Source organism: Centrocercus urophasianus, unplaced genomic scaffold (genome assembly GCF_019232065.1).
Source record: "Centrocercus urophasianus isolate 14NV4802_14NV808 unplaced genomic scaffold, USGS_Curo_1.0 seq_38, whole genome shotgun sequence".
Taxonomy (NCBI): domain Eukaryota; kingdom Metazoa; phylum Chordata; class Aves; order Galliformes; family Phasianidae; genus Centrocercus; species Centrocercus urophasianus.
Genome location: NW_024884955.1, coordinates 26,283 through 50,678, shown reverse-complemented (window position 1 = coordinate 50,678; position 24,396 = coordinate 26,283). Strand labels below are relative to the sequence as shown.

The 24,396-nt window shown below is 61.5% G+C and overlaps 7 protein-coding genes across 8 annotated transcripts; 4 read left to right on the top strand and 3 right to left on the bottom strand.

Annotated features, from left to right (window-relative positions):
* The first annotated feature begins 430 nt into the window (after window positions 1–430).
* On the top strand, window positions 431–2,227 carry SNX21 (sorting nexin family member 21). Its single transcript, XM_042832466.1, has 2 exons — window positions 431–907; window positions 1,188–2,227. Exons 1-2 carry the CDS (start codon window positions 431–433, stop codon window positions 1,857–1,859), a joined length of 1,149 nt encoding a protein of 382 aa, XP_042688400.1. The 3' UTR covers window positions 1,860–2,227.
* ACOT8 (acyl-CoA thioesterase 8) lies at window positions 2,180–4,884 on the bottom strand. Of its 2 annotated transcripts, XR_006171073.1 has the most exons (7): window positions 4,736–4,884; window positions 4,526–4,662; window positions 4,085–4,310; window positions 3,685–3,842; window positions 3,127–3,318; window positions 2,751–3,040; window positions 2,180–2,564 (listed from the first exon to the last, which is right to left on the bottom strand). XR_006171073.1 is itself a non-coding variant. In XM_042832467.1 (6 exons), exons 1-6 carry the CDS (start codon window positions 4,867–4,869, stop codon window positions 2,922–2,924), a joined length of 966 nt encoding a protein of 321 aa, XP_042688401.1. In that variant the 5' UTR covers window positions 4,870–4,884; the 3' UTR covers window positions 2,634–2,921. The 2 variants fall into 2 exon arrangements, 1 of the variants encoding a protein (XP_042688401.1); XM_042832467.1 differs by lacking the exon at window positions 2,180–2,564 and having other exon boundaries at window positions 2,634–3,040.
* A 222-nt stretch (window positions 4,885–5,106) lies between these two features.
* On the top strand, window positions 5,107–8,005 carry ZSWIM3 (zinc finger SWIM-type containing 3). The gene is made up of 2 exons (XM_042832465.1): window positions 5,107–5,298; window positions 6,109–8,005. Exons 1-2 carry the CDS (start codon window positions 5,144–5,146, stop codon window positions 8,003–8,005), a joined length of 2,052 nt encoding a protein of 683 aa, XP_042688399.1. The 5' UTR covers window positions 5,107–5,143.
* A 161-nt stretch (window positions 8,006–8,166) lies between these two features.
* On the top strand, window positions 8,167–10,155 carry ZSWIM1 (zinc finger SWIM-type containing 1). The gene has a single exon (XM_042832410.1). The coding sequence runs from the start codon at window positions 8,167–8,169 to the stop codon at window positions 9,769–9,771; it is 1,605 nt and encodes a 534-aa protein (XP_042688344.1). The 3' UTR covers window positions 9,772–10,155.
* A 1,356-nt stretch (window positions 10,156–11,511) lies between these two features.
* NEURL2 (neuralized E3 ubiquitin protein ligase 2) lies at window positions 11,512–14,218 on the bottom strand. The gene is made up of 2 exons (XM_042832435.1): window positions 13,537–14,218; window positions 11,512–11,848 (listed from the first exon to the last, which is right to left on the bottom strand). Exons 1-2 carry the CDS (start codon window positions 14,216–14,218, stop codon window positions 11,733–11,735), a joined length of 798 nt encoding a protein of 265 aa, XP_042688369.1. The 3' UTR covers window positions 11,512–11,732.
* A 532-nt stretch (window positions 14,219–14,750) lies between these two features.
* On the top strand, window positions 14,751–18,606 carry CTSA (cathepsin A). The gene is made up of 15 exons (XM_042832470.1): window positions 14,751–14,758; window positions 14,929–15,089; window positions 15,176–15,287; window positions 15,388–15,438; window positions 15,680–15,766; window positions 15,849–16,004; window positions 16,262–16,353; window positions 16,456–16,540; window positions 16,671–16,762; window positions 16,952–17,030; window positions 17,153–17,301; window positions 17,374–17,449; window positions 17,544–17,633; window positions 17,741–17,842; window positions 17,967–18,606. The coding sequence occupies exons 2-15, from the start codon at window positions 14,929–14,931 to the stop codon at window positions 18,048–18,050; spliced, it is 1,416 nt and encodes a 471-aa protein (XP_042688404.1). The 5' UTR covers window positions 14,751–14,758; the 3' UTR covers window positions 18,051–18,606.
* Window positions 18,607–18,892: 286 nt separating this feature from the next.
* On the bottom strand, window positions 18,893–24,109 carry LOC122167708 (phospholipid transfer protein). Its single transcript, XM_042832469.1, has 16 exons — window positions 23,043–24,109; window positions 22,211–22,332; window positions 21,975–22,074; window positions 21,780–21,908; window positions 21,492–21,647; window positions 21,294–21,357; window positions 21,096–21,159; window positions 20,896–20,987; window positions 20,598–20,774; window positions 20,377–20,436; window positions 20,117–20,281; window positions 19,875–19,942; window positions 19,750–19,792; window positions 19,502–19,565; window positions 19,347–19,423; window positions 18,893–19,237 (listed from the first exon to the last, which is right to left on the bottom strand). The coding sequence occupies exons 2-16, from the start codon at window positions 22,323–22,325 to the stop codon at window positions 19,097–19,099; spliced, it is 1,515 nt and encodes a 504-aa protein (XP_042688403.1). The 5' UTR covers window positions 22,326–22,332; window positions 23,043–24,109; the 3' UTR covers window positions 18,893–19,096.
* Between the last annotated feature and the right edge of the window lie 287 nt (window positions 24,110–24,396).

Genomic DNA, 24,396 nt, shown 5'->3' with positions numbered 1-24,396 from the left:
ATCAGGGAGCTGTGCCCAGGAACAGGGCAGGGGCTGTGCGGGCAGCGAGATAGCCGGACCGCGCCGTGCGGAGCCGCGCTATGCCGTGCCGGGACGTGACAGCCCCGCCGCGATCCGGGTTCCCAGCGGAGGCGGAGCCGCGCAGGGAGGATCCCGGGACGAGCAGCGGCGGAGCGGCCATCGCTCGGCACCGCCCGGCGCGGCGCGGCCCGGCACAGCGCGGTACGGTACGGTGCGTAACGCCCACCGCGGCAGCGGGGCTGCTCCTGGGGCAGCGGGGCTGAGGGTGCGCCCGGCTCGGGGGGGCCGGAGGGTCCCGGCCGGGAGCGGGGCCGTCCCGGTGCGGGGTCCCGCGCTGCCCCCCCCCCGCGTGCCCGTCCCGTTGTTGGGGCGGCCGGGTCTGACCCGTCGCCGCAGCCGCACCGCGGGGATGGCCGCCCGCATCCTGCACCGCCTGCGGCACGCGTTGGGCGCGGAGGGCGCCCGGGAGGAGCGGACACACGACGGCGTTGAGGCCGAGGACTGCCCCGAGAGCTCGGAGCTGGAGGACGACACCGAAGGGCTGTCCACTCGCCTCAGCGGCACCCTGAGCTTCAGCGGGCACGAGGAGGACGAGGACGAGGAGGAGGAGGAGGAGGACGGCGGCGGCGGCGAGGAGCTGCAGGCGGGGGATGCCGCGCAGGACGGAGGCAGGTGCTGGGATGGGTGCCCTGGGCTCCCGCCGCCCCGGCGCCCGCTGAGCCCTTCTCCCCGCACAGAGTGGGGCCCGGCGGCGCGGCCCGGCAGCCTGCTGACCCGGCAGCTGCAGGAGCTGTGGCGGCGGTCGCGGAGCAGCTTCGTACCGCAGCGGCTGCTCTTCGAGGTCACCAGCGCCAGCGTGGTCAGCGAGCGCTCCTCCAAGTACGTGGTGAGTGCGCCCGCGGGGCCGCAGCGGCGGGTGGGGGTCCGGGCGGGCGGGCGGGCGCTCACCTCTCTCTGTCTCTCCCCGTGCTGCTCTGATGGTGCTGCGGCTCAGATGAGCCTCAGGTAACTACGGCCCGCAGCTCCGCCGTGTGAATGCCGCCCTTGGGGCACGGCGTGCCCGTCCCTTCATCCCCTTTGCTGCTGTGCACTCGGTTCAGCCCCGGCCCCACCAGGGGCCGCGTCCCCCAGCACAGCACCTCCCGACCCCCGTTCCCTGCCCGCAGCTCTACACCATCTACCTGATCCGCTCGGGGCACTTGGACAAGGCTCCCGCCGCCATCTCCCGTCGCTACTCGGACTTCGAGAGGCTGAACCGCCGCCTGCGCGGCCGCTTTGGCTGCGACATGGCGGGCATCGCCTTCCCCAGGAAGAGGCTGCGGCGCAACTTTACAGCCGAGACCATCGCCAAGCGGAGCCGAGCCTTCGAGCAGTTCCTGTCCCACCTGCACTCCATCGCCGAGATCCGCCGCTCCCCCGAGTTCCTTGAATTCTTCTTCCTGCAGGACCTGCGCGCCGCCCAGCGCCTCACCTGCACCGGCATGTACCGCGAGGCTCTGGCCACCTGGGCCAACGCCTACCGGCTGCAGGACCGCCTGGGGGTGTGCGGCTCTGGCCGCTTCCTCCTGACGCTGGCCGGGTTGGTCGTCTGCCACCAGGAGTTGGACCAGCTGGGTGAAGCCCACGGCTGCTGCGAACAGGCGCTGCAGCTGCTGGAGGCCCAGGACAGCCACCCACTGCTGGGGCCCTTCCTCCAGGCTCACGTCCACCTGGCCTGGAAAGTGGGCAAGGACAAGCGGCGGTCGGAAGCCCGGCTGCAGGACCTGCAGGAGGCTGGCGTGCCCTTGCAGCAGCAGCCCAGCCTGAAGGAGTGTCTCATCAAGGAACCTCTGGAGTGAGGCTAGGGGCCGTGGGGTGCAGACAGTTTACGCTCTGGGGCGGGAGAGGGAGCAGAGAGGGTTGGGATGGGGCACAGAGGCAGAGTTGTGATGGCACAGTCTGTATGTGGTGGCTGGGATCAGGGTTGGCCCCTCTGGGAGCTCTCTCTTGAAAATGCACTTTCTATATCAGTTTTTCCACCTGTGCTGGGTGCTTGCTGCTCACACTACCTGTCAGGAGCCACCTGCTCCTTGGGGTTCTCAAGACAGACAGGACTTTAGCTGAGACACACTGGCACTGCATTAAAGGGACAGAAAGGCTTCCAGCCAGGAATTTCCAATAACAGAAAATAAAAAGGACTTTAATAAAGCCGTGACAGGAGAAAGAACAGGGGTTCCTGCAGTATCTGTGTAGCTTCACTTCCCCCTGAGGCACCGCACAAAGACACCCACGAGCAGGAAGACCTTGCACTTCCCAAACCAGGAGGTGGGGACGGCCGTGTTCTTCCCTTTCTTTGTGGCTGCTGTGCTCCCCTCTCCAGCTCAGCTCCAAAGAGGAGAACAAGGTGCTAGCAGCAGCAGCAGCAGCTTACCATAAGGGCACAAGGAGGTCAGCAGAAGTGAGAAGAGGAAGCCATGTGAGCGTTGCAGTAGCACTTTCTTCTCTGACCTGTGTGCTGCAGGGCACAGCCAGCCCCAAGTGTCCTGGTGCTGCCCTCTCCTCCCCTGCCACCAGAAGATCTGAGTTACACACAGTCACCCAAAGTTGAGGGGACAAAGTCCAGGGCACAGAGCTCAGCTGCTCACGTGATAGCTTTATTACTGTGGGTGAAGAGTGGCTCAGCATAGCGCGCCATTACGCTGCGCAGCTGGCAATCGACAGCAGTAACACTGCAGCCCGTGCAGAATCACCTCAGTGTTGAAGTGCTGGCACCAACACTTCCACCTGTGGGCCTAAGCTGCTTCTCTTCTGCTGCTCCTTCTGCTGCTGCGTGGGGTCCTGCCTCTGCCACAGGTATTCTGGTGCAGGCTTCAACGCCAGCACACGGAGCTTAGTCCAACTGCTGTGTCTGGCTTCCTTGGCTAGAGTTTACTCTGATTTGGGTTCTGCTCGACCCGGATAACTCCTTCCTGTGTGCAGGTGACAGCCAGGACCCCATCCCTGCGCCACAAGCGTCCGTGCACCAGCCCTCGGCACCCACCTGCAGGAAACGGCGTGAGACCGCAGCCCTGTGTGTGCTGCATCAGCCTTTGCCGTGTGGTGTCCAGGGAACCGGCCAAGACTCACCAGCCCAGGGGCTCTCGCACTCGTACAGCATCCAGTGGTCAGATCGGAAGGGCGCGTGGAACCACATGGAGTGGTCGAGGGACACCATGAATTTGATGTTGTGCTGACGATGAGGCAGTAGGGCCGTGCCCAGAAAGGCATAGTCAGAGATGTAGGCGGCCACACAGCAGTGCACCTTCATGTCAGTCTCTCCTGCAAAAAGCCAGTGTTTGCTCAGTGCCAGGTGACTGTGGGACACATCTGGACACAGTAGGTGATGTAAAGCTCCAACAGCTGTGCATCCCCAAGGTCAGCTGTGAGCCCAGCAGCACTGCGGCACTACTTCAGACCTTCAGCCCTTGCTATGGCCCAGGCTGAAGGCTGCAGGACTGAATACAGCAAATGGGCATTGCCTCACGCCCTGGCCCCCTGCCCTTACTTCAGTCCTGAAACCCCCAAATTCCCCCAGCCTTAGGGCATAGGGATCACAACTCTCCCAGCCCTCTGTCATGAGTGTGAGAGCTTGAGCCCCAGCCCTGGATTTGTGTGCAGCCAAAGGCCCCTCCAGGCAGTACCCACCTATGTAGCCTCGGGCTCGCACCCAGAAGAACTGCTTTGCCTCCTGTGGCTCTGTGCAGAGTATATCTGGTGGGTTCACAGGTTTTATATCAATCGGCACATCTTCAGCTTGGATCCTGTTGAGATGCTTTCTGTATCTCTCTGCCAAGTTAGGATTCCTTGAGACCAATATGGAGAAGCAAAATCAATGCCCAGTACCCATGGAAGGCACTGTCAGCCCAGGGCCACAGGGAAAAGCAGGAGGGCACAGCTGCTGCTGCCTGCCTCTACGTCCCTTGCAGGTGCATGTGGGGACTCCTTGGGACTGCTATCCTTTCCCATCTGTTTCTGTCCCTGTGCCTCCCAAAGCCCCAGCACAGAGCAGGGAGCCCCCAGGGTATGCTCTTTCCTCTCCACTCACTGCAGGAACTTCTCAATGAGCTCCTCCTGTGTCAGCAGCTCCTCAGGGGGTGGCACGGTGGGCATGGTGAACTGGTGCTGCACAGGACTCTGCTGGGACAGCTGGAAGGAGGCCTGGCAGATGAAGATAGGCTTCCCATGCTGAATGGCCTTCACAGAGCGGACGGAGAAGCTCTTTCCAGTACGGGTCCGCTCCACCTCGTACAACACCGGCACCTTGGGGTCCCCTGGGTGGATGGGAGCCTTTGGCCGCGGGGCAGCCATGCACCACAGAGGGCCCCGATCCGCACTGGCAGAAAGCCGGGGCCGGGCAGAGGAAGCACTGCTCCGCTGCGGCAGGCACGGAATGGCGGCCCCGGTCCCGGCCTCCCCCCCATCTCCCAGATCCGCCCACCCGGCCCCGGTATCCGTGAGCCGCCCGAGCCCCGCGGCGCGGTCCCACCTGCGCGCACGAAGTAGCAGTGCAGCGAGTGGGCCTGGAGGTCACGGCTGACGGCACGGGCGGCTGCCACCAGGGCCTGGCCCACGATCTGCCCGCCGAAAAGGCGCCTCGTCACGGGCACCCAGTGGTGCTGACCCCTAACGGGAGAATGGCGGCTGCCGTCAGTGCGGCGGACAGCGCGGAGGGACGGGCGGGCGGAGCACCGCGCACCTGAAGAGGTCGACCTCGAGGCGCTCCAGGTTGAGCACGCTGGTGATCAGCACGCTCCGCAGGTCCCCGGCCGCTGCCAGCCGCTTCAGACCCGAGCCCGAGGCCGCAGCCCCGGCATCACCCGGCTCCGCCATCTCTGCCGCGACCCGGAACCGGCACTGCCTGCAGCCACATCCGGCAGCCGCTCGGAGCAGCAGGAAGTCCCGCCCACACAGCTGGAGGAGGGAGCCACCAACTGATTGGGTTCTCGAGTCGTCAATCGCTGGACTGGCGGCAGAAAACGTTGCGCTGGTTGGTCGGCCTCCCGCCAGTTGGGAAAGAACGGCTGTGATTGGTCGAACGGCGGGCGGGGCGGTGCCCCATCGGGTTGATAAGGGCCGGCAGGTTGCCCGGCCCTCACATTTCGCCATGGAGCTCGGGGCGTGTTTCCGGACGTACCGGGAGTTCAAGGAGTCCCTGTGCGCCTACCAGCAGGCCCACGGCTCCCACTATAGCCTGCGCAGCTGCACCTCGGTGCGCTTCCACAACCGGGAGCACGGCACGGCCGTTCGCGAGGATGTGATGTAAGGCGGCCGTCTCCTGGCGTCGTGTAGGCCTCGGCCCACCGGCAGCGGCACGTGCTGCTGAGCCTCTTCGCCCTCGCCTGTCCCCGGGCTGCGATCCCACGTGCACGTGGCAGGGCGGCCTGCCTGCAGGCCAGGTCACGGCGGCGGGGCAGTGCTGGTGCCGTTGCGGCCCTGCTGCTGTGAGGCTGAGCTGTGTTGCTGCCCTCACGCCCGCATGCACTCTCCGTGCTGTCCCCCGTGCAGCTCTCTGCTGCCTCGTGGTCGTTGCTCAGCTCTGTTCTCTGACCCTTGCGGTGAAACTTGCCTTTCTGGTATTTGAGATGATGCTGTTGTGGTGTTGCTAACTATCACTGTGGCCTTTTTCCTCTCAAGTGGTATCTTAAGTGTTGGCATCCAATAGTGTTCCCTGGCTGCTTTTAGCCCATGTGTTGGAAAGGATTTATCTGGATTCCCTTTCATAGTGCTGAGTTCTGCAGGCCTTCATTGTCTCCGCTGGGACCTGGCCCATGGATGTGCTCAGCCTTCCTTAGAACAGAACTTAATCTCATGTCTTAAAGCCTCTCTTGCCCTGCTCCTGGGGATACCGGGGTGTTTGGTGATGGTGGCTGTAACTCTTAGCTCCTTTGTTCCCACTGTTTGTGCTTATCCTGAGATTTCCGAGTAGACCAGCCTTGCACATCTGGTGGATGTATGTTTTTATGTTTGCTAATTGAATGTAGAGCTGACATGCTAGAGAAGCCAAAACTAAATGTTGAAAAAATAACAGCATCATTGCTCCCAACATTAACTTTTTCTCAACGTTTGCAGGTTCATGCAGGTGAAGTTTGGTTGTACCCGGACCCAAAAGTACAATAAGAAAAGGAAGAAGCAGCCCAATCTGTGTCCAGCTTACTTTGTTTTGCAATATAATGAGGACATAGATCAACTGGTGATCAGTGAGCTATGTAGTGACCATGTACATGTGGACACGGAGTTTTTCCTGACCGGTGTTGGCATAACCAGAAGAGCCAACACCACAGCAGATGGCAGCCCTGCAGTCAAGCTGTGCAGGCAACAGGCAGAAGGGACCGAAAGCTCTAACGAGGTGGATGAGAATTTGCCTGAGGCTGAGCAAGTTGTGGATGGAGCATCCGCCCTGTGCAGGGTTCCTGCCCTCTCAGAGGCAGGGAAGGAAAATGATTCTCCCTCAGCAGCAGACAGAGTCACGGAAGTAGTGAAAAGCTGCCTGAATGCAGACAGTGGGGCACTGGCTTCACTTGATGTAGGCAGTGAGCAGGGGCTGGAGAGGCTCAACTTCCAGACCAGCAAGATGAAGAGCTTATTTACAAAGTTTCCTACCAGCCTTCTGTTGCACAGGGTACAGAGCCAGGGAGAACATGTTCTCTACGTGCTCTTAGTAGAGAGTAAAGAGCGAGTGGGGAAGATTGTGCACTGGTCAGTGCTGAAAGCTGACAAGGGACAGAGCATCAGCAAAATGCTGGCTGTTTTCAAGGAGTTCAATCCTGAGTGGCGAAAGGTGAAGGTTGTTTTTGTGGACACGTCCTTCCCTCACAAAGCTGTCCTTCAGGAGCTCTTTCCTTTGGCTCAGGTGCTCCTTTCTGTCTACCACACTGTCCGACTGCTTGAGGAGAATGTGAATGCAGCAGAAATGCCACTTTCTGCCAAGCAAGAAATGAAGCTGGCCTTGAAGAATGCAGTATTTTCCACTTCGGCTGACAGTCTGGACACCCTGTCTCAGATGATGAAGAGCGTGGTTAACGCGGAGCTGTACGCCTACCTCCAGGCCAATTGGTTCTCCTGCGAGCTGCTGTGGTACATGCATACCAAGAAAGGTCTTCATTCATGCAGTGCACACATTGACAGTCTGGATCTCGTCACACACCGGCTATCTGCTCTCTTTGGCCAGCACTCCTCCTTGGAGGCAAGCGTTCTCCATTTACTGGAGTGCGCAGAGTGTCTCGATTCCAAACCTCTGGAAAGCTCCAACTGGAGTCCCTCGTGCACCAAGGACTGTCAGAGAGGCTTCCAGGAGAAACCTGAAGCGCAGGTGCACACCACCACAGAACCAGATCCTCCTTTTGACTCACAGGTTCTCACTGAGCACCCCGAGCCTCCCAGGCAGACGGTGCCCAGCGTGGTGGTGGAGGGGCAGGCCTGCATGCTGGAGGAGCTGCGGGACTGCTCCACGGCACAGGGCTACCAGCTGTGTGCCAACGAGTGGGAGGTGGTGCAGATGTCCACGCAGCTGATCAGCGCCGTGCCGGGCGGCGTGGAGGTGCGGCTGCTGGAAGACGTGCACCGGGTGAGCGACGACTGCCGCAGCTGCAGCTGTTACTTCCAGCACCGCTACCGCCTGCCCTGCCGCCACGTGCTGGCCGTGCTGCACGCCGAACGCAGGAGCGTAGAGAGCGGCATGGTGGGCCACCGCTGGCGGCGGAAATACGAGCAGCGCGCCGTGCCCGCGGAGCTGCCGGAGCACATGGATATCCCGGGGGAGGCGGAGGACCGGCGGGACCGGATCCAGGCGCTCAGCAAGGAGCTGGCCAACCTGCTGCTGCAGAGCGACGGGGCGCAGCTGGAGGAGCGCAGCTCCGCGCTCAGGGCCATCGTGGACGCCTGGGCCGAGCAAGGTGGGGACAAGGAGCGCGGTGCGGAGGCGAGCCCGGACCTGGGGGTGAAGCAGGAGGCGGCGGGCGCGCCGTGAGCGGCCGCTGGGGCCGGGCGCGTTCCCGTGCGTCGGGCGCGCGGTGCCGCCTTCTCCGCGCGGGGGCGCTGTGGCGGTGCGTGCGTCGTGACGTCACCTGCGCGCCCGGCGCTGATTGGTCGCGTCGCGGGGCCGGGCGTGGCGCACATGGCGGTGCGGCCATGGCGGAGGACGCGGGGAGCGGCTGCCTGGTGTCCTACGAGCTGGACGCCGAGGGCCGCATGGCTTCCGTCAGCTTCCAGAGCGCCGAGATGGGCGCGCTGTTCGCTCGCTTCCCCCAGGCCCTGCTGGTGCACCGAGCCTGCGCCCCGAGCGGCCGGGCGCTGTACGTTTTCCTGGCAGACGGGCCGTGGCTGGCGGGGCGCGGGGCCGCGGGCAGGGTGGTGCACCTCGCAGTGCCCCGCGACGAGTCGGCACGCGGCTTGGCCCGCATGTGCGAGGCCTTCCGGGCGTTCAACCCCGCGTGGTGGCGCACCCGGGTGCTGCTGGTGGGCCCCGACCTCCCCGAGCCCGTGGCGCTGGGCCAAGCCTTCCCCGGGGCTGAGGTGCGCCTCTCAGCTTTCCACGTGTGCAAGCACCTGCAGGAGCAGATTCAGCGCCTGGGCCTGGAGCACCGGGCCGAGCAGCTGCTCCTCAGCACCCTGCACGGCACCATGTGCAGGGCCACGGAGAGCAAACGCAGGGAGATGCACCGCGTCCTGAGTGAGACGGTACCGCCAGACCTGCTGCCACGCTTCCACGCTCACTGGCTGCTCACCAATAAGATCTGGGCCACGCACGGGGAGAGAGGCTGCAAGAAGAGCTGTGACTATTTTATGGAGCTGGAGACCATCACCCAGGGCATAAGCCAGGTTTTTAGTGCTGAGCTCTTCCTGGAAACTTGCATTGCCTCGTTTGCAAAGTACTACCAGAAGTGTGTTTCTGAGACCCCTCCCAGTGATACTATGTGCTCCACTGCCTGTCCTGATCACCGTGCAGCTTCCCAAACCTCACCCACCTCGAATTCTCCTCTGGCACCATGTCAGGATCAGCCATCCCAGTGCTGTGCCCCGGACTCTCCCATGGCAATGGCAGCTCCTCAACTCCCAGTGGCCCTCCGCAGCCAGCCTGCACCTCCCCAGCCTCTCCTCCAGAGCGGGTCTGTGAGCACTTGCTCCTTGTACATTCCTTCATCTCCTGCAATTAAAGAGGAGGCTACAGAATATTCTGAGGGGGACAGCGATGAGGGGATGAACCAAAAGGCTGAAGAACGTATCATGCGATCTTTGTCTGATATTTGCACAGAGTTTGCTGCCAGGCTGTGCCTGAGCGAGCTTGCAGTGGTTCAGAAGTCTGTACAGCTGATAGGCAGCAGCACAGATGCTGTCAACGTACAGATCCTTGAAGATGCTCACAAAGTGACTCAGGAAGGGCTGTGCCACTGCACATGCCACTTCAACCAGACGTTCCAGTTGCCCTGCCGGCACATCCAGGCTGTGCTGAACTTGGAGAGAAAGACCTTGCAGCCTGAGATGCTGGGGAGGCAGTGGCAGAAGGGACGTGACATCATCATCGAGAGCGTGCGAGGCAGTGCTGACCACCTCCTGGAGGACCTGGAGAGCCCTTGGGATGAGTCTCGGGACAAATTCGTGGCTGTGTCCTTGCTCACAGAAGAGGTCAGCCAGCTCCTCACCTGCTGTAGCACAGAGGAGTTTGAGCTCCGGTGCAGCACGCTGCGAGCGCTGGCTGACAGCTGGATCGGGCCCTACATGCAGGTGAAACTCTAGTATGGGACAGTGAGCCAGGCGTGAGGCTGGCACTGCTCGCAGCTCTGCCACATCCCTCCTGCTTTCATTGCTCCTTTATTCAGACTGCACCCCACGGGAGTTAGGGGCTGGCTGGGCCGCTTCGTGAGTGAGCATCCACTCCTGCATGGGGGAGCTGTGGAGCTGGTTTACAAATTCCCAGCTGGACTGTGATGGGTAACAAGCTACTGACCTAACAAGCAGGAAATGCATGGGGTGATCTGAGGGTGGCGTGGGGTAGGAAGTGATAGTTTAATAATGTGATAAAATTATTTGATCTTTGGCCAGCACCTTCAGGTCCTTCCAGCATCCGGCTGTGAGGGTATTGTGCAACAAAGCCAATAAATGCTCCTTTGTCACTTTGGAGCTGAGTGTGTTTCTGAGGCAATCCTTCCCTGCCAGAGGGCAGTGAGGCTGCTCACTTGGGCAGGGTTTTTAACATCTTTCCTTGGTTTTCAGGTCTAATTTCCTTGCCCGCTCATTAGGCAAGTGAGCCTGTGTGTTAAGGAGCAGCAGGACCTGAGGGTGGCGATCTCTGCTGCTGGCAGTGCTGCCCGTGTTGGGGCGTTTGTTTATCTGGTTGTGGCAGCTGCTCTTAATTATTCAGAAAATGGAACTGCCCTCCCTCATGCCTGCTGGGGGTCACGGCAGTACAAACAAGGCTTCTGCAAAGCACAGAGCAAATGCTTTGGGTGTGTGGGGTGGGGGAGGAAAAAACACTAAGAAGAACAAACGCGATCACCCAAGCCTCTAGAAGCTGTTGTGCAGCTGGTGAGCTGCCAGCCCCCTCTCCAGCCCCTTGGCTGTGTACTGGGGGATCTGCTGGGGACATCTGGTGAGGAGCAGAAAGCACCACAGACCTCTCTTGATCTCTGTAGTTCATTAGTGCTGTGTTTCCCACAGTTGGTGCTTCACTAACGCTCGGATTTTAGAGTTGCCTGTTGCTGTAGAACTGCAGTGTGGTTGGGAATTTCCCCTCATTTGAGGGTTTTGTCATGCTGTCTGATAATATCAAATCCCTCTGTCTAAATATAGTATAGTGTTTCCTAAAACACCTTTCTGCAAGCTTAAAGCTGTATGTTCTGCCTGCTCCCGGAGCAGTCTCCCCAGGGAAACACAGCACAGGCACACAGTGATCCAAGGCTGGGAACCAGGGTCTGCACCAGACCTCCCCCAGCTTGCTGTGACTGGCTTCATGGCCACAGGCACGAGGAGCAGCCACTGCTGGAGCTGCTCCCTGCACGTGGTGTATGGACAGCAGTCCGACCCTTCCACCTCTTCTCAGAGAGCACAGGAAATAAGTCATCCCTTTCTCAGTAAACATGTTTCCCAAGAGCGAAACTGCGTGGCTGGGACAGGGCCCAGCTGCAATTTACCTTCCACGTGAGCAGGGAGCCCTGCAGCCCTTCGTGAGGGCCCGTTGCTGGCAGCGCAGCTTCCCAGGCCGCCCTCTCACTGCTGCAGGCTGCTTCCAGCCAGGAAGGAGCCTGGGCTGGGGCTGCTGGCCCTGCACTCGCCTCTGGCAGTGCTCTGAGCTTGCTGCAGCACTGAGAAGCAGTGCCCCAGCACATAGCATCCCATATCACAGGCCTCCATCCTGCAGTCTTGGGGCTGTTGTTCAGGAGGACCCGCAGGCAGTGCTCAGTGCCCCAGCTGTGGACCCAGGAAATTGTAGCTTTGTTCCTGGGCTCTGTGGACCGGCACCACGCAGAGAGCTCAGGCTGTGCCTTGAAGTGCTTTATTACTCACTCTCTTCTGTGAGTGGGCACGAGCCCAACCGTACAGCAATTTGAGTTGAAAGGACCCTTGAAGGCCATCGAGGCTGTGCAAACAACAGGGGCACCTACAGCTACATTGGGTGCTCAGAGCTCCAACTGTACCCATTCACACAAAGTCGCTGGCATGCTCTGGGGGCTTGTCAGGCCATGCAGCACCTCAGTTCCTCACTCGTGTTGGCAGAAGTGCTTCAGCATGGGGGGCAGATCCAAGCCGTCGATGGCCAGGCGGTGCACAATGTGCTTCTGGATGACCAGCCGGCAGAGCGTCTGCAGGGAAGGGACTGCAAGAGAAACAGTCTTGCAAAAACAGAAGGAGCTGGGGTGGCTGGGAGAGCTGTGCTGGGAGAGTGGTGTGCAGGGCTCACTGCTGGCTCCTGGCTTTTGGGCAGCGTTTGGGGAATTTTATGCTGCGGGCAGCACTCGTCCTCCTGCAGGGCTCTGCTGGGGGAGAGCTTCACCCTGTGGAGTCCTCATGCTGTGCCCAGGCTGGAGCTCCTTTAACAAGCTGAGCGTGGTGGCCCTGCAGTCATGTGCCTGCACAGTGTGTTACTGTGGTGTTTTGCATTTGTTTCCTCTCGGGGCTGCTACATGGTTCCTCCAGGGACCCACGTGCCCACACAGTGTTTTCCTTTCATCCTTATTCCCTCGGTGGCCTGTGTGCACACCACACTGCACCATCAGCCTCTGCAGGGAGGACTCACATGATGCTCCCGGGACGCGTCTTCCATCGGCCCCCTGACCCCTGTGACACAGGCTGTGGGCGGATTCCTCCTCTATGAGCTGTGGGAAGCCCCCAGCAGCGCAGGGCGGGGGGGCCGGCTGCGGTGTCACGCTGCAGAGCGGGGCCCTGGGTGGTGGCCCAGCTGCTCTGCTCTCACAGGGCCGCCAGCACGAGGCCTCGGGGCACTGCCAGACAAAGCAGCGTTGTGCCCCGGCCTTGGGCTGCTCCTGGATGTCTGCAATGCTTATCATAGGCCGGGGCTCGCCGCCCTGAGCGTTCGGTGAGCAGCAATGTGGGCCCCCCTGCGCAGCGTCTCGTCTCCTGCCCTTCAGCTGCAGGGTTTCGCTTGACCGCCCACACCCCAGCAAAAGCAGAACTAAACCAAAACTGATTTGTAAAGCCAAGGGAAATGCTGCAGAAAGAGCAGCTGCAGAAATCTGTGGGTAGCTGGCACCGGGTTGCTCACTGCCTCTGGTGCACTGCTGGCCTGGCCCTCACTTCGCACTGTGTCCTGCTGGGAGCCCTTGCTGCTCTCCCCCTCCCTCCCCTTTCTAGAGGAAGGCAGCCAGCACAGGGAATGCCAGACCTCAGCCTTGAGAGGCTGAACTCGGGGCTGAGGTTCCCTGTGCAGGAGTCGCTCGCTCTGCTGTGGGTCCTGGTATCTTGTTTGCTTTGTCTCTGGCCTTGTGCCTGCTATGCCAAGACCTCATTATCTCCCAGTTATGTAAAGCTCAGGTGGCACAGCAGCATGATGGTGACCCAGCCATCAGTACCCAGGCACTATTTCTTCTTCTGGTTCACATCCCTCATCATCCTGAGCACGTGTTCATTTTTCCAATACGCTTCTAATTAGCACCTATTAGCTGACTGCTCGCAGGAGCTCGTGGCTGTGCGGGGCTGCCGATCCCAGCCCCACCCTGCCTGGGGACACCGGGATGTTGCCCAACGGCTGCAGCACCGCGGGGGTCTGCTCTGGATCTGCTGCTGCAGCCCTGGCTCTGGGTTGGGCGAGGCTGGGGCACTGAGCAGCCAGCACAGGGCTGGAGGGGGACCTTGGGCTGCCGGAGCCAAACCACATCCCTGCCACAGCACGGCTTCTGAGAGGCACCGCTGCTAGTGGGGCCTCACTGCACTCTACGGGGACTCGGGATGCTCTGCCACACTCTCCACCCTGTATCTCTGCGCCCCACGTCCCATCCCACTCAAATGCTGCCCACCGGACCGCGGGGTCACCGCGCAGATACCCACAGCCGTATTCCACCTGGATCACACGGACGCTTTTGGTAGAGGCGAAGACGTCAATCACAGCGTAGAGCGGCCGCGCGGTGGGCAGGCTCCGGGCGCTCGGCCCCATGTCCTCCCCGTTGATGACGATGTGCATGTCGGCGGTGCCGTCGGGCCGCGGGGCGTACAGCACGCCGATGCGGCTGCGCAGGGCGGTGGGAGGCAGCACGTTGGTGCGGTACAGCTCATCCAGGAGATGGCTGTAGCGTCCGGGGCGGCTGCGCCCCACCAGTTTGTCGCGGGGGATCCTCACGCCCTCGATGCGCAGCTCGGGCTCCCAGAGCGGGGCCGGGGCCGGGGCCGGCTCCTCCTGCCCGTCGGCCGACACGCGGTTGTGACTGCGGGTGATGGCGAACACCCAGGTGTCTCCCAGGCCGACCAGGTCAGGCAGCGAATACTCGGGCACGGTGCCCAGGCTCTGCGGGTCGTGCGCCGTCAGCCCCACGCGCAGGTGCCCGCACCAACCCAGCTCCTTCTCCTCGATCTCCACCAGGAAGATCTGCCCGGGTGCCAGCGGCTCGTGGCTGAAGCACAGCGCGTTGGCGAAGCTCTCGACCCGCGTGGCCCGTGTGCGCGAGGCGTCCAGGCGCACATTGGCGCCGTGCACGCGGTGGAAGCGGGTGGGAGGGTGGCCCGGAGCCGCCATGGCCGCGCCGCTATTTTTAACCGCGCGGCGCCGGGCAGCTGCTGGCAGGCGGTGGCTGGGGCCGGTCCTAACGCACGGGGCCCCGCGGGAGGGCGGCGGCGCGGGGTGTCCGGTGCTGCCCACGGGGCTGCGCGGGACGGGACTGTACAGGGACGGGGACCTGGGCTCCCCGCTCCTCGCCCTACGTCGGGGAACTCCGGGACCGTGCCCGCTCGTAGTGCCCCGCGGTGTCCACGAGGCGCGGGGGCGTGCGGGGTTACTGCGACAGCCCCGGGGCGGCGTGGGCCCACGCGCGGCATTCGCACCCGGGCGGTGCAGCCGCCGCGCCTGAGTGCGGTGCGTGGCGCGGCCGGCCGGTTCGTTCACACGTGCGCGCGCGGCGTGGAGGGAGGGGCGTGGCCAGCTGCCGCAAACGACGCGCCGATTGGCTAAGGCTGTCCCCGCTCCCTCTTCGAAGCCCCGCCCAACGGCACGTGACCGCTCGGAGGTCATATGGGCGCGGGTCATGTGCTGCGGGGCGCTGCGGGATCGGGGTGCGGGGTGAGCGGCGTACGGCACCGGGCGTGGTAGAAGGGAGTGATCCCGCTGGGACTGTGCCGGCAGGGTCGGGACCGGCGAGAGGCGCCGCATCGGTGCGGGGCGGCGGAGCTCGGTGCGGTTCGTTGCGCGTGTCCGGGCCCTCGGCATCGCCGTTTCTGTGCCTTCCGCAGATGCTGCCGCTGCTGTGCGCGCTGCTGCTGGGGCTGGGGCCGGCCCACGCCGCGCCCGCGGGCCATGAGGTGACGTTCCTGCCCGGGCTGCCCAAGCAGCCGTCCTTCCGCCACTTCTCGGGGCACCTGTGCATCGGGCCGACACAGCGCCTGCACTACTGGTATGTAGGGCCGGGCTGGGACGTGGTACTGGTGCGTTGGAACGGTGCTGGCTGGGCACTGGATACTCACATCACTCACCCCGCAGGTTTGTGGAGGCCCAGAACAACCCGCAGAGCAGCCCTCTGGTATTATGGCTGAACGGGGGCCCTGGCTGCAGTTCCATGGAAGGCTTCTTGAAAGAGCACGGCCCCTTCCTGGTCAGTGGTCACAGCTGCCTGGGGTCTGCAGGGCTCCATGATGCGGGCGGTGTCTTGGGCCCTGTGTTGTGCCGCTTATCAGTCTCCACTCCCTCCTCAGGTGCAGCCCGATGGGGTCACGCTGAAGTACAATGACTACGCCTGGAACAAGGTATGGGCCCTGCCGCAGCAGGGAGCGGCTCCTGCCCCACCCAAGCTGTGGGGAACCATGGCTCTGAACTGCTCTGTGCTGCCCCCCTCCCCTCCAGCTCACTGTAGAGCAGGGATGAGGTTCTCATTGCAACACTGGGGTGGGCCACACACAAATGGTGCCATAGGTGAAGGCCGTTGGCCCTCTGTGCCGGGAGCTCCCTGGACTTCCATGCTCCCCTGCCCCTCTGCTGTCCTCACAGATTGCCAACATGCTCTACCTGGAGTCCCCTGCAGGCGTTGGCTTCTCATACTCCGAGGACAAGAAGTATGCTACCAACGACACCGAGGTGAGTGGTGAGGCTGTTGCAGGCCCAGCCCGGAGCTGCTGGCCCAGTGCCACCCCGCTGGTGCCATCTGCTGTCCCTGCAGGTCGCACACAACAACTACCTGGCGCTGAAGGAGTTCCTGCGGCTCTTCCCTGAGTACTCCAAGAACGACCTCTTCCTCACGGGGGAGAGCTACGGCGGGATCTACATCCCCACTCTGGCAGAGTGGGTGATGCAGGACCCCAGCCTTAACCTCAAGGTGAGGGCATGGCCTTGCTGGGGCTCAGCACGCTGCGTGGGGCAGCCCCAGCCCCACAGCCTTTCATCTCCCTGGGTGCTGGCGGTGAACGTGTTCTGCTGCGTGAGACTGAGGAGTGCTCCCAGGCGCCCATGGCCTTTCCTCTTCCCCCCATGAAGTAAACAGAGCCACATCTGCTTCCTGCCTGACGCCGATGCTCTGTGGCTGCCCTGTGAGGAGCTGCCACACCACAGAGTTGTTTTCTTATTGCCCCGCAGGGAATCGCTGTGGGAAATGGCCTCTCCTCCTATGAGATCAATGACAACTCCTTGGTGTACTTCGCCTATTACCATGGCCTGCTGGGCACCCAGTGAGAGCGGGGAGCACTGCTGGGGGGAGTGCTGCTGGTCCCTGTGGCACAGAGCAGGGTGGGCTCTGGTGGATCACTCCAACTTTTGGTTTCTGCCTGCAGGCTGTGGAAGGACTTGCAGGCCTTCTGCTGCTCTGAAGGGAAGTGCAACTTCCATGACAACTCCAACCTGAACTGCACGCTTAAGGTGAGGGAAGGCTGGAATCCCCGAGCCCTGCTCCAATTCCTGCAAGCAGCAGCGCTGTGCTTGGTGTTGGGTGTGTGCTGTGGTCCTTCAAGCTGAGTCCTGAGCCCGTCCTGCTTGTGGCTCATTGCAGATGGCAGAGATGATTGAGATTGTAGAGGAGTCTGGGCTCAATATCTACAATCTCTACGCCCCGTGTGCTGGCGGTGTTCCTGGAAGCATGAGGTGAGAGTGGCGACAGCAGCAGCGCTATCCCTAATCACAAGCAGCATGCAGATCCCTACCAGCAGCAGGGGGCTGGCAGAGACACTGCTTCTGTGGCCACTTCTTCCTGGTGGTGGGTCCGGGGCCGTTATCCCAAGCCCTTGCTCCTCCAGAGCTCTCACCCTGTGGCTGTGCTTGGTCTGCCTGCAGGTATGAGGGTGACTATCTCGTCACACATGACCTGGGAAACTCCTTCATCCGGATGCCAATGAGGTTCTCCTGGCGCCAGGTGAGTGTGGGTCCCTGTCACAGTGTGTTGCCAGCACCCTCCACCTGCACAGTAGGGGATGGGGCAGCTCTCCCTGTGGGCAGTGCTGAGGTGCTGCTGCAGGGCTATCCCAACTCTCCCAGAACCTGTTCCGGATGCCTGTAGCCCGCAATAAGGTGCGGATGGACCCACCGTGCACCAACTCCACAGCACCGACCATGTATCTGAACTCCCCAGAAGTGAGGAAGGCTCTCCACATCTCCCCCGATGCCCCAGAGTGGCAGGTGTGCAGGTAAGCAAGACACAGGCGGGGTTGAGTGTGTGGCACAAGCAGCTGCTGAGCTCACTGCTGCTTCTTCTGCAGCTTCGAGGTGAACCGCAGCTACAAGCGCCTGTACACGCAGATGAATGACCAGTACCTCAAACTTCTTGGAGCCATGGTGTGTATGTGTGGGGGAGCACGCAGCCCATGGCAGCAGCCCTCCCACATAGGGCCGTGCCCTGTGCGGTGCTCATGCTCTTCCTGCTCTGCAGAAATACAGAATCCTGGTGTACAATGGGGATGTCGACATGGCCTGCAATTTCCTTGGGGATGAGTGGTTCGTGGACTCCCTGTGCCAGAAGGTAAATGGGCAGAGTGAGGCCTGGCTGATCCAGGGATCAGCCCAGATACAGGGGGAAGCGGTGGGGTCTGTGGGGCTGGGCACCGAGGGTGCTGTCTCTATTCCCAGGTGCAGGTGGCTCGCCGACCTTGGCTCTACACTGAAGGAGGTGAGAACCAGATCGGGGGCTTCGTGAAAGAGTTCACCAACATTGCGTTCCTCACTGTTAAGGTAGGGCTGAGGTGGTGCCTTGCAGTTGGTCCCACTGTGGTCACTCATGGCTGACACTGGAGCCGTGGGCCAGGCGGTAGTGGAGCCACGGAGGGCACTGACTGCTGGCACCTGTTTCCTGCAGGGAGCCGGCCACATGGTGCCTACAGACCAGCCCCTCGCTGCCTTCACCATGTTCAGCCGTTTCATTAAGAATGAGCCGTACTAGGAGCTGGGGAGGCTGTGCCCAGGGCCTTGGGCTGCCTGCGTACAACAGTCACCTCCTGCACAGCTCATCACTGCCACTCGGCTGCACCAGGGCTCCTCTGTGTCATGAACAAAGTGACGACTGCAGCCGGCAGGGATTCCCCGGGCCCCAAGGGCTATGCTTAGCCTAGAGGCGGGCTTTCTGCAGGGTGCAGGGAGAGGAGTCCTTGGGATGCCATCCCTGCTGGGCATTGCAGCTGTCTCTTTGCTGTGGCTTCCTGTCTCACCTCCTCCCTGTTTCTGGAGGCAACTACTTCCTTGTAGGCTGGGAGCAGTCCTCACCACTTCCCTCTGTCCTGCAGCCTCTGTACACATGTGGCCTGGGCAGGCTCGGAGCCAGCTGCTCTCTGCTAAGCACAGTTGATGTGGTGGCCGTGGGCTCCCCTGCAAGGGCTTTCTGCTCCCTTTGAAACCACTCCCAACCTGACCTCAGTGAAAGGCAATTTACAATGAAGACAATTTCACTGCCTAGGTCACACAGTGCTCTTGGGAACCCACAATAAACTCTGAATAAGGTGGTCCTGCTCCTCATTAATGAACTCCTTGCACCTCTCTGCTATCCCCTGCTTTGCTTTCTTTTGCTGTCTCAATAGTGGTTCCTAACAGAGGCTCCAGCAGCAGTGAGTGCTAATGTGCTGCGCACGGTGTCCTTGGGAGCCAGAGTTTGTGTTTCCCTTTCTGCGGAGGGCACTGGGGCTTCCTGAAAACAAACCGTCCCAAAAGCAGGCGGAGAGCTCTCCCCCAGAGCTGGCAGCTATGTGGTCTGGAGTGGGCTCATCCTCCAAGCAACAAAGCAGTGCAAGCTAGCATTCAGTGGTTTATTAGTTTACGAGAAGGGGTGCAACAGGGATTCCCAGAGCAGCTGTCTCCACCTTGCTGCTGCCCACCTGGGTGCAGATGCCCTGCAGGATGTGTGAGTGGTATTGGGGATGTTGCTTCCTACCTACAGCCTATGGGTCCAGCCCAGGATCTGACCTTTGTCCAGGGTGAAGGAGCAAGTAAGCAGAGCTACAGCTGGTGGGGGTCTGTGTTGGCTGCTGTGGGCTGCACTGTGGGCTCAGCAGGGACTGCAGGGGTGGAGCGGTACTTCTCTATCACTTCCCGCAGCCCCTTGGAGAAGTGGAGATCAGCTCCCACTATGAGAAATCCCTGCAAAGGAAAGAAGTATTGGCACAGGACTAGCTGTGCCTACAGCTGCCAGGACACGGTGCCTGTGTCTGCTGGAGGGGCTGGTGTTGTCCTTGTCCTGCTCGCGCACCGCGTGATTGGTGACCACCTCCCTGGTGAAGTCCATGCCTTCTGGCAGAGGAATCTGCACACCCTTCTTTGTCCTCTCTGCATGGAGGAGGAGATGCAGTAAGCCCCATGACACTGCCTCAAGCCTTGCCACGCACAGGCAGTGGTGATGCTTACCGTTAATGATGGGCATGATTGTCAGCTGCAGCAGAGTTTTCAGTGGGGCCTGCAGTGAGAACAGCTGTGGAGAGGGGAGGCAGAATGAGTGCAGAGCTGCTGGGCAAGGTAGGGCCTGCTTGTGTTTCTCGAGGGTGGATGAAGGGGGATCCTGCACAGCCCTCCCAGAGCTGCTCCCTGCTGTGACTGGGAGCTACCCGGGACAGTTGGACCCTCCCATGCTCCAGGCTGGTACAGGGTCTGCTCACCGCCAGAGATTCCAGTGCTGACTGCTTGGAATAGATGCGGAACCTGCAGGGAGGGAAAGCAGCTGTGAGCTGGGGCAGAGGGGACTGTCCCTGGAGCCCTGGTGGGACCCCAGTGTGGGCCATACCGTCGCAGGTCCAGCTGCACGCGCAGTGCCTTCCCTTGCAGGTACACCTTGGCACTCAGCTTTGATTCCTATGGGGAGAGTGAGCTGCATGGAAACCCTGCTGCAGCCAGCATGGGCAGGCAGCGGGACAGCCTGGGTGCTGCTCCTATCTTTAGGATGTTGGTGACATCCCAGGTGGGGTGCAGTGCTCCTGCCCTGTGTACTTGGGCAGGCACAGGCAAGCTGGCTGCAGCAGCACCCACCATGGCCATGCTGGAAAGCTGGACAGCAGGGCGGTCTGCAGGTACCAGCGAGATGTTGAGGAAGGCAGAGACAGAGACGGAGGTCCCCGAGGGTTTGATCACACAGCGGGGGGGAGCTGACACCTGAAGCACCAGCCGCAAGGGAGCATCCACCACAGCAGGGTTCTGGGGAGAGGGCAGGGGAGCCAGTCTGGGCAGAACTGCTCCACCCCAGAGGGGGGTCCTGTACCTCTCCTGCCCCAGTAGAAAGCTCCTCTCACCAGCATGAAGATGGTCCCAAAGAAGGTGGCTCTCAGCAGAACCTCCAGGTCCTTGGGTACCTGCAGGGAGGACAAACCTCAGGGGAAACAGAGCTGGCACTGCTGCCAGAGCTTCTGCCCATGCAGCACGTCCTGAAATTGTGTGGAGCCCACCCCACCTCCCCCAGGCGGCGCCCCTTCTCCATGCAGGCCTGTGTGCAGTGTCAAACTGTGCTGCTCACCTTCTCCCCCTCAAGCTCTATGGCCAGCACACCCGCCTGGAAGTATGCGTGCATGGCTGAGTCAAAGAAGTACTCAGAGAAGGCAACGTAAACCATGCGCTCAGTCTCCTTGATCACCGGCTCCACCGCGTGGTTCTCCAGCTCCTGGTCCTCCCTCGCACGATAGAAGAACATGCCCTGGGCCCAGAATAGTGACTGTTTCTGCAGCTGCAGCACAGCTTGCTGTGCCCATTGCATGAGTTGATGCAGAGCTGTGCCAACAGGACTGGGAGAGGCAGGGCAGAATCTGGTGCCACACCTTGAAGTCCAGGTCGAGGGTTTCTGGGGAGACAGCTGGATCACGGAGCAGGGAGTAGTCAATCCCAATGTGCTCATCCACGTAGTTCCTTACTGCCAAGGAAGAGGTGCTGTGAGAAGAAAGCCTACAGGGTGGCCTGCAGTCCTTTTCTCAGCTCTGCATAGGCTGCAGTGAGCAGGGTCTGGTCTTATCCTACTTACCTGGCACTGTGTCCAGCAAGGAGTTCAGCAGCACCAGGCTGGCATGCTCCAGGGATGGGCAGATCTGTGGGGAATCACTCAGCAGTGGGGCCAGAACTCCTGGTCTAGAGGAGGACCCAGGCTGCCTCCAGCATCCCTGAGTCAGGCCCTCCTGACTGCAGTCAGGAGAGTTCTGCCCATCTCTGCTCACAGCCCTACCTGCTGGCTGAGGAGGAAGCGCATCCCTGTGACAATGAAGGTGCTCAGGAACTCATAGACCTTCCTGCAGGACAGAACAGCTTTGCAGTAGCCTTCCAGCCCTGTCCCTCTACCTCCATTCCCACAAAAACACGAGGCATGGCCTGAGTTCATCTTGCCAGGCATAGGGGCATGGCTGCCACCATCGCATCAGTGTACCTGAGTGTGCCAGAGAATCCTGCGTGCATTCTGGCAATGGAGGCATTGCAGGACATGTTGGAAATCTTGAGGCGTCCAACCTCATCCTTGGCCAGCTGCAGCACAGTATGGATGTGGACACCATCAGCAGAAGCATTGATGGATCCAATGTCGTAGCTGGAAACCAGGGGAACAGACAGGAGGACACAGATCCTATCAGCTCCAGGACTGGGCAGCATGGCACCTGTGACATTCCTGGGCCACGACCCAGCTGTGGGACAGGCTGGTGGGCAAGGGAAAGTAACTCACAAGAACCAGTAGAGCAGCTGCCGCCTGAAGCGCAGGCTGATGGAAGCGTTGTTGATGTCGAAGGCGAGGTTCTGTTGCGGCTGGAAGTGCAGGTTGGAAAATGGCAGCTGCAGGTCCATCACCTTGACCCTGCCAGGGAGGGGACGGTAAGGCCGACCCAGGGGCTGCTGCGCGCAGGGAGCAGGCAGCACTCACTGGCTGATGTTGTAGTGGAACTGCCCCTCCTTCCCGTGCAGGTCTGACACTGTGATGTTCTCCAGCTCCTGCTCCACGAAGCGCAGACCCTCCTGCTTCACTGCAATGCAAAATGAGCCTGGGCTGCCCACAGCCAGGCTGTACCGCACTCTACCAACATAGCCCACCCTGCCGGTCCCACCGTGCAAGCTAGCTCCCCGCCCTGCCTGGGATCAGGGTCCTGGCCAGCCCCTTACCGAGGTCCAGCCCCTTGGAGGTAATCCGGATCTTGCAGCCGGGAGGGCTGTGCGAGGCTGCGGCCAGCCAGGGCAGCAGGAGCAGGAGGAGGAGGAGGCGGCTGCCGGCAGCCATCTCGCACCTGGGGGCAGAGCGCAGGGTCAGCATGCACCGGGCTAGCAGAGCGCACGGGGGAAGCCCAGCCACCCGGCAGGGTTGTGGCTAACTGCCCAAACCTGCTCTCAGCACAGGAGCCCGGGCAGAGGCTGATGAGAGGACCATCCCGTGGCCCTGCTGTACCCCACACCCTGAAATCCCACAACGGTATTCTGGTTCCCATCACCTGAGAGGGCAAGCACCCCTTGCTATGTGCAAGCCCCCAGCACAGACTCCGTGGGCTTGCAGGATCAGCCCCGCCCGGGGACAGCCACTGCCCTCGGTACCAGCAGCATCCCGCCCTTCCCCAGCACAGCCAGCTCCCCTGCTTGCAGGGTGAGGTGAGTGTCATGGGGAACCCCAGCACCACAAAGGGAAGGGATTCCTCTCCCATGGGCTTTCTAGCCCTGGGAGCAGCCCCAAATGCTCCCCAGGGATTAGCACTGCCTGTGTCCCATGCCCTGCAGCTGGGCTGGGACAGAGCCAGAGATTCCTCATCCAGCAGGAAAAGGCAGACTTGCCTTCGGGATGGCAGGGACCGCACAGGGCTTCCCCACCGTGTTTCTGCTCAGTTCTCTGCAAGGGAGAGGACAGAACCCCTTCTGCTCAGGATCCAGAGCCTCCATCCGTCCCGGAGGGCCACGCTCAGACTGGGGCAGCTCGCCTACACAATGCTGGCTAAGTTTGTATACTTACAGTATGACTTGTCTTCGGCTTCTCTGGTCTGGGGAAACTGAATCACGTGAAGGGAGGGAGAGAGAACACCAGCAGCTCCAGGAGTTTCTTCTGAGCTGGCTCAGACTCCCCTACGTTTATATATCCCACCAGCCGCCACCCCTTGTGAGCCCACAGCTGGGAGGAGACACAGCAAACAGGAGGATGAAGGGCTCGGGGACGCCAGCCGCGCAGCGCAGGGTGGCTTCATCATTTTGGGGAAGTGCCGACCCCCAGTCCTGCTGGTGCTAAACTCCCCACCGTGCTCTGCCAGCTCCAGCACTGCCCAGTGGGCTCTGTGCCACGGCTGCAGCTGAACACAAGTCCCTTGGGCCAGAGGTACAACGGGAACTGCTTTGTGCCCATCTATGAGGTGAGCATCAGACAGGGAAGCTGCTGTGGTTGCTGGAGCCACAGAGCCACTCTAACAGCCTGGCACGTATCAGGGTCTTCAGGGCCCACAGCCACCAGGGCTCATCCCCAGCCTGCTTCCAGAAGCTGAGCAGACAGATGTGCTCAGTTCTGTGAGAGGCACTGCAGAAGTGAGCCAGCATGCCCACATTCCCTTTCTGATCCATTAAGTGCCCATCGCCAAGAGGCCAGGAAGAGCAGCACTGCCAGCAGTGTGCAGCACAGCGGCACCGCTCAGCCCAGGAGAGACAAAGCGCTGCCTATGCTTCACCGCAAGCCCCTCTGCATTCCAAAGGACAAGGCTTGGTGCTTTCCGTCCGTGGAACCTCGGACAAATCCTGCTGAGCCCCTCCTTCCCCCTCCTCCAAGCGCCCGCAGAACGGAGTTGGTCTGAGCCAGCACTTTGTGGTCGGGGCGATTATCTGCACACACACAGCCGGGCTGTGGGGGTTCACGCTCTGGAAACAGAGAGACTTAGGAGACCGGGTGCTTACACAGCACTTATCCCTTCCAAACTGCTTCGCCAGCATTAACTATTACACTGACCCCAGTGCTCCGGGTGCAGAGGGCAGGCCTCCAGCGGGAGCGAGCGGGTCGGGCGGCCGCGGGCAGAAGGAAAGCCGTGCGAGTTCACGGCCGGGCAGGGGGAGGCAAAGGGCGGGGCGTCGGGGCCGCGGATGGGGAGAATCGCCCCCCGTCGGAAGGTGTCGAGCCGCGCTTTCCCGGCAGCCACGGCCACCAGGCGAGGCTGCGGCTCCGGGCTCCTGGCTGCGCGCCCGCGGCCCCGCCCGGCCCCGCCCAGCGCCGCGCCCCGCGGCCACACGCGGCGGAGCCGCACCGCTAAGTGCCGGAAGGGCGGCGCTGCGGACGGAACGCGGTGGGCGACCGCGGCTCGCCGCCAGCGCTGCGGGCCCCGCCCCGCCCC

Bases quoted from the DNA above. Each gene is read 5' to 3' on its own strand.
- SNX21 (XM_042832466.1), top strand. From the start codon at position 431: ATGGCCGCCCGCATCCTGCACCGCCTGCGGCACGCGTTGGGCGCGGAG. The intron at 908-1,187 runs GTGAGTGCGCCC...CCCTGCCCGCAG, and splicing joins AGCGCTCCTCCAAGTACGTG to CTCTACACCATCTACCTGAT.
- ACOT8 (XM_042832467.1), bottom strand. From the start codon at position 4,869: ATGGCGGAGCCGGGTGATGCCGGGGCTGCGGCCTCGGGCTCGGGTCTG. The intron at 4,663-4,735 runs GTGCGCGGTGCT...TTCTCCCGTTAG, and splicing joins CTCGAGGTCGACCTCTTCAG to GGGTCAGCACCACTGGGTGC. The intron at 3,843-4,084 runs GTGAGTGGAGAG...ATTGGTCTCAAG, and splicing joins CTCATTGAGAAGTTCCTGCA to GAATCCTAACTTGGCAGAGA.
- ZSWIM3 (XM_042832465.1), top strand. From the start codon at position 5,144: ATGGAGCTCGGGGCGTGTTTCCGGACGTACCGGGAGTTCAAGGAGTCC. The intron at 5,299-6,108 runs GTAAGGCGGCCG...CAACGTTTGCAG, and splicing joins GCCGTTCGCGAGGATGTGAT to GTTCATGCAGGTGAAGTTTG.
- ZSWIM1 (XM_042832410.1), top strand. From the start codon at position 8,167: ATGGCGGAGGACGCGGGGAGCGGCTGCCTGGTGTCCTACGAGCTGGAC.
- NEURL2 (XM_042832435.1), bottom strand. From the start codon at position 14,218: ATGGCGGCTCCGGGCCACCCTCCCACCCGCTTCCACCGCGTGCACGGC. The intron at 11,849-13,536 runs GTGGGTATCTGC...TTTCTCTTGCAG, and splicing joins GATCCAGGTGGAATACGGCT to TCCCTTCCCTGCAGACGCTC.
- CTSA (XM_042832470.1), top strand. From the start codon at position 14,929: ATGCTGCCGCTGCTGTGCGCGCTGCTGCTGGGGCTGGGGCCGGCCCAC. The intron at 16,354-16,455 runs GTGAGAGCGGGG...TTCTGCCTGCAG, and splicing joins CATGGCCTGCTGGGCACCCA to GCTGTGGAAGGACTTGCAGG. The intron at 16,763-16,951 runs GTGAGAGTGGCG...GTCTGCCTGCAG, and splicing joins GGTGTTCCTGGAAGCATGAG to GTATGAGGGTGACTATCTCG.
- LOC122167708 (XM_042832469.1), bottom strand. From the start codon at position 22,325: ATGGCTGCCGGCAGCCGCCTCCTCCTCCTCCTGCTCCTGCTGCCCTGG. The intron at 21,160-21,293 runs GTAGGGCTGTGA...GATTCCCCACAG, and splicing joins GCTTCCTCCTCAGCCAGCAG to ATCTGCCCATCCCTGGAGCA. The intron at 20,988-21,095 runs GTAAGTAGGATA...CTTCCTTGGCAG, and splicing joins CTTGCTGGACACAGTGCCAG to TAAGGAACTACGTGGATGAG.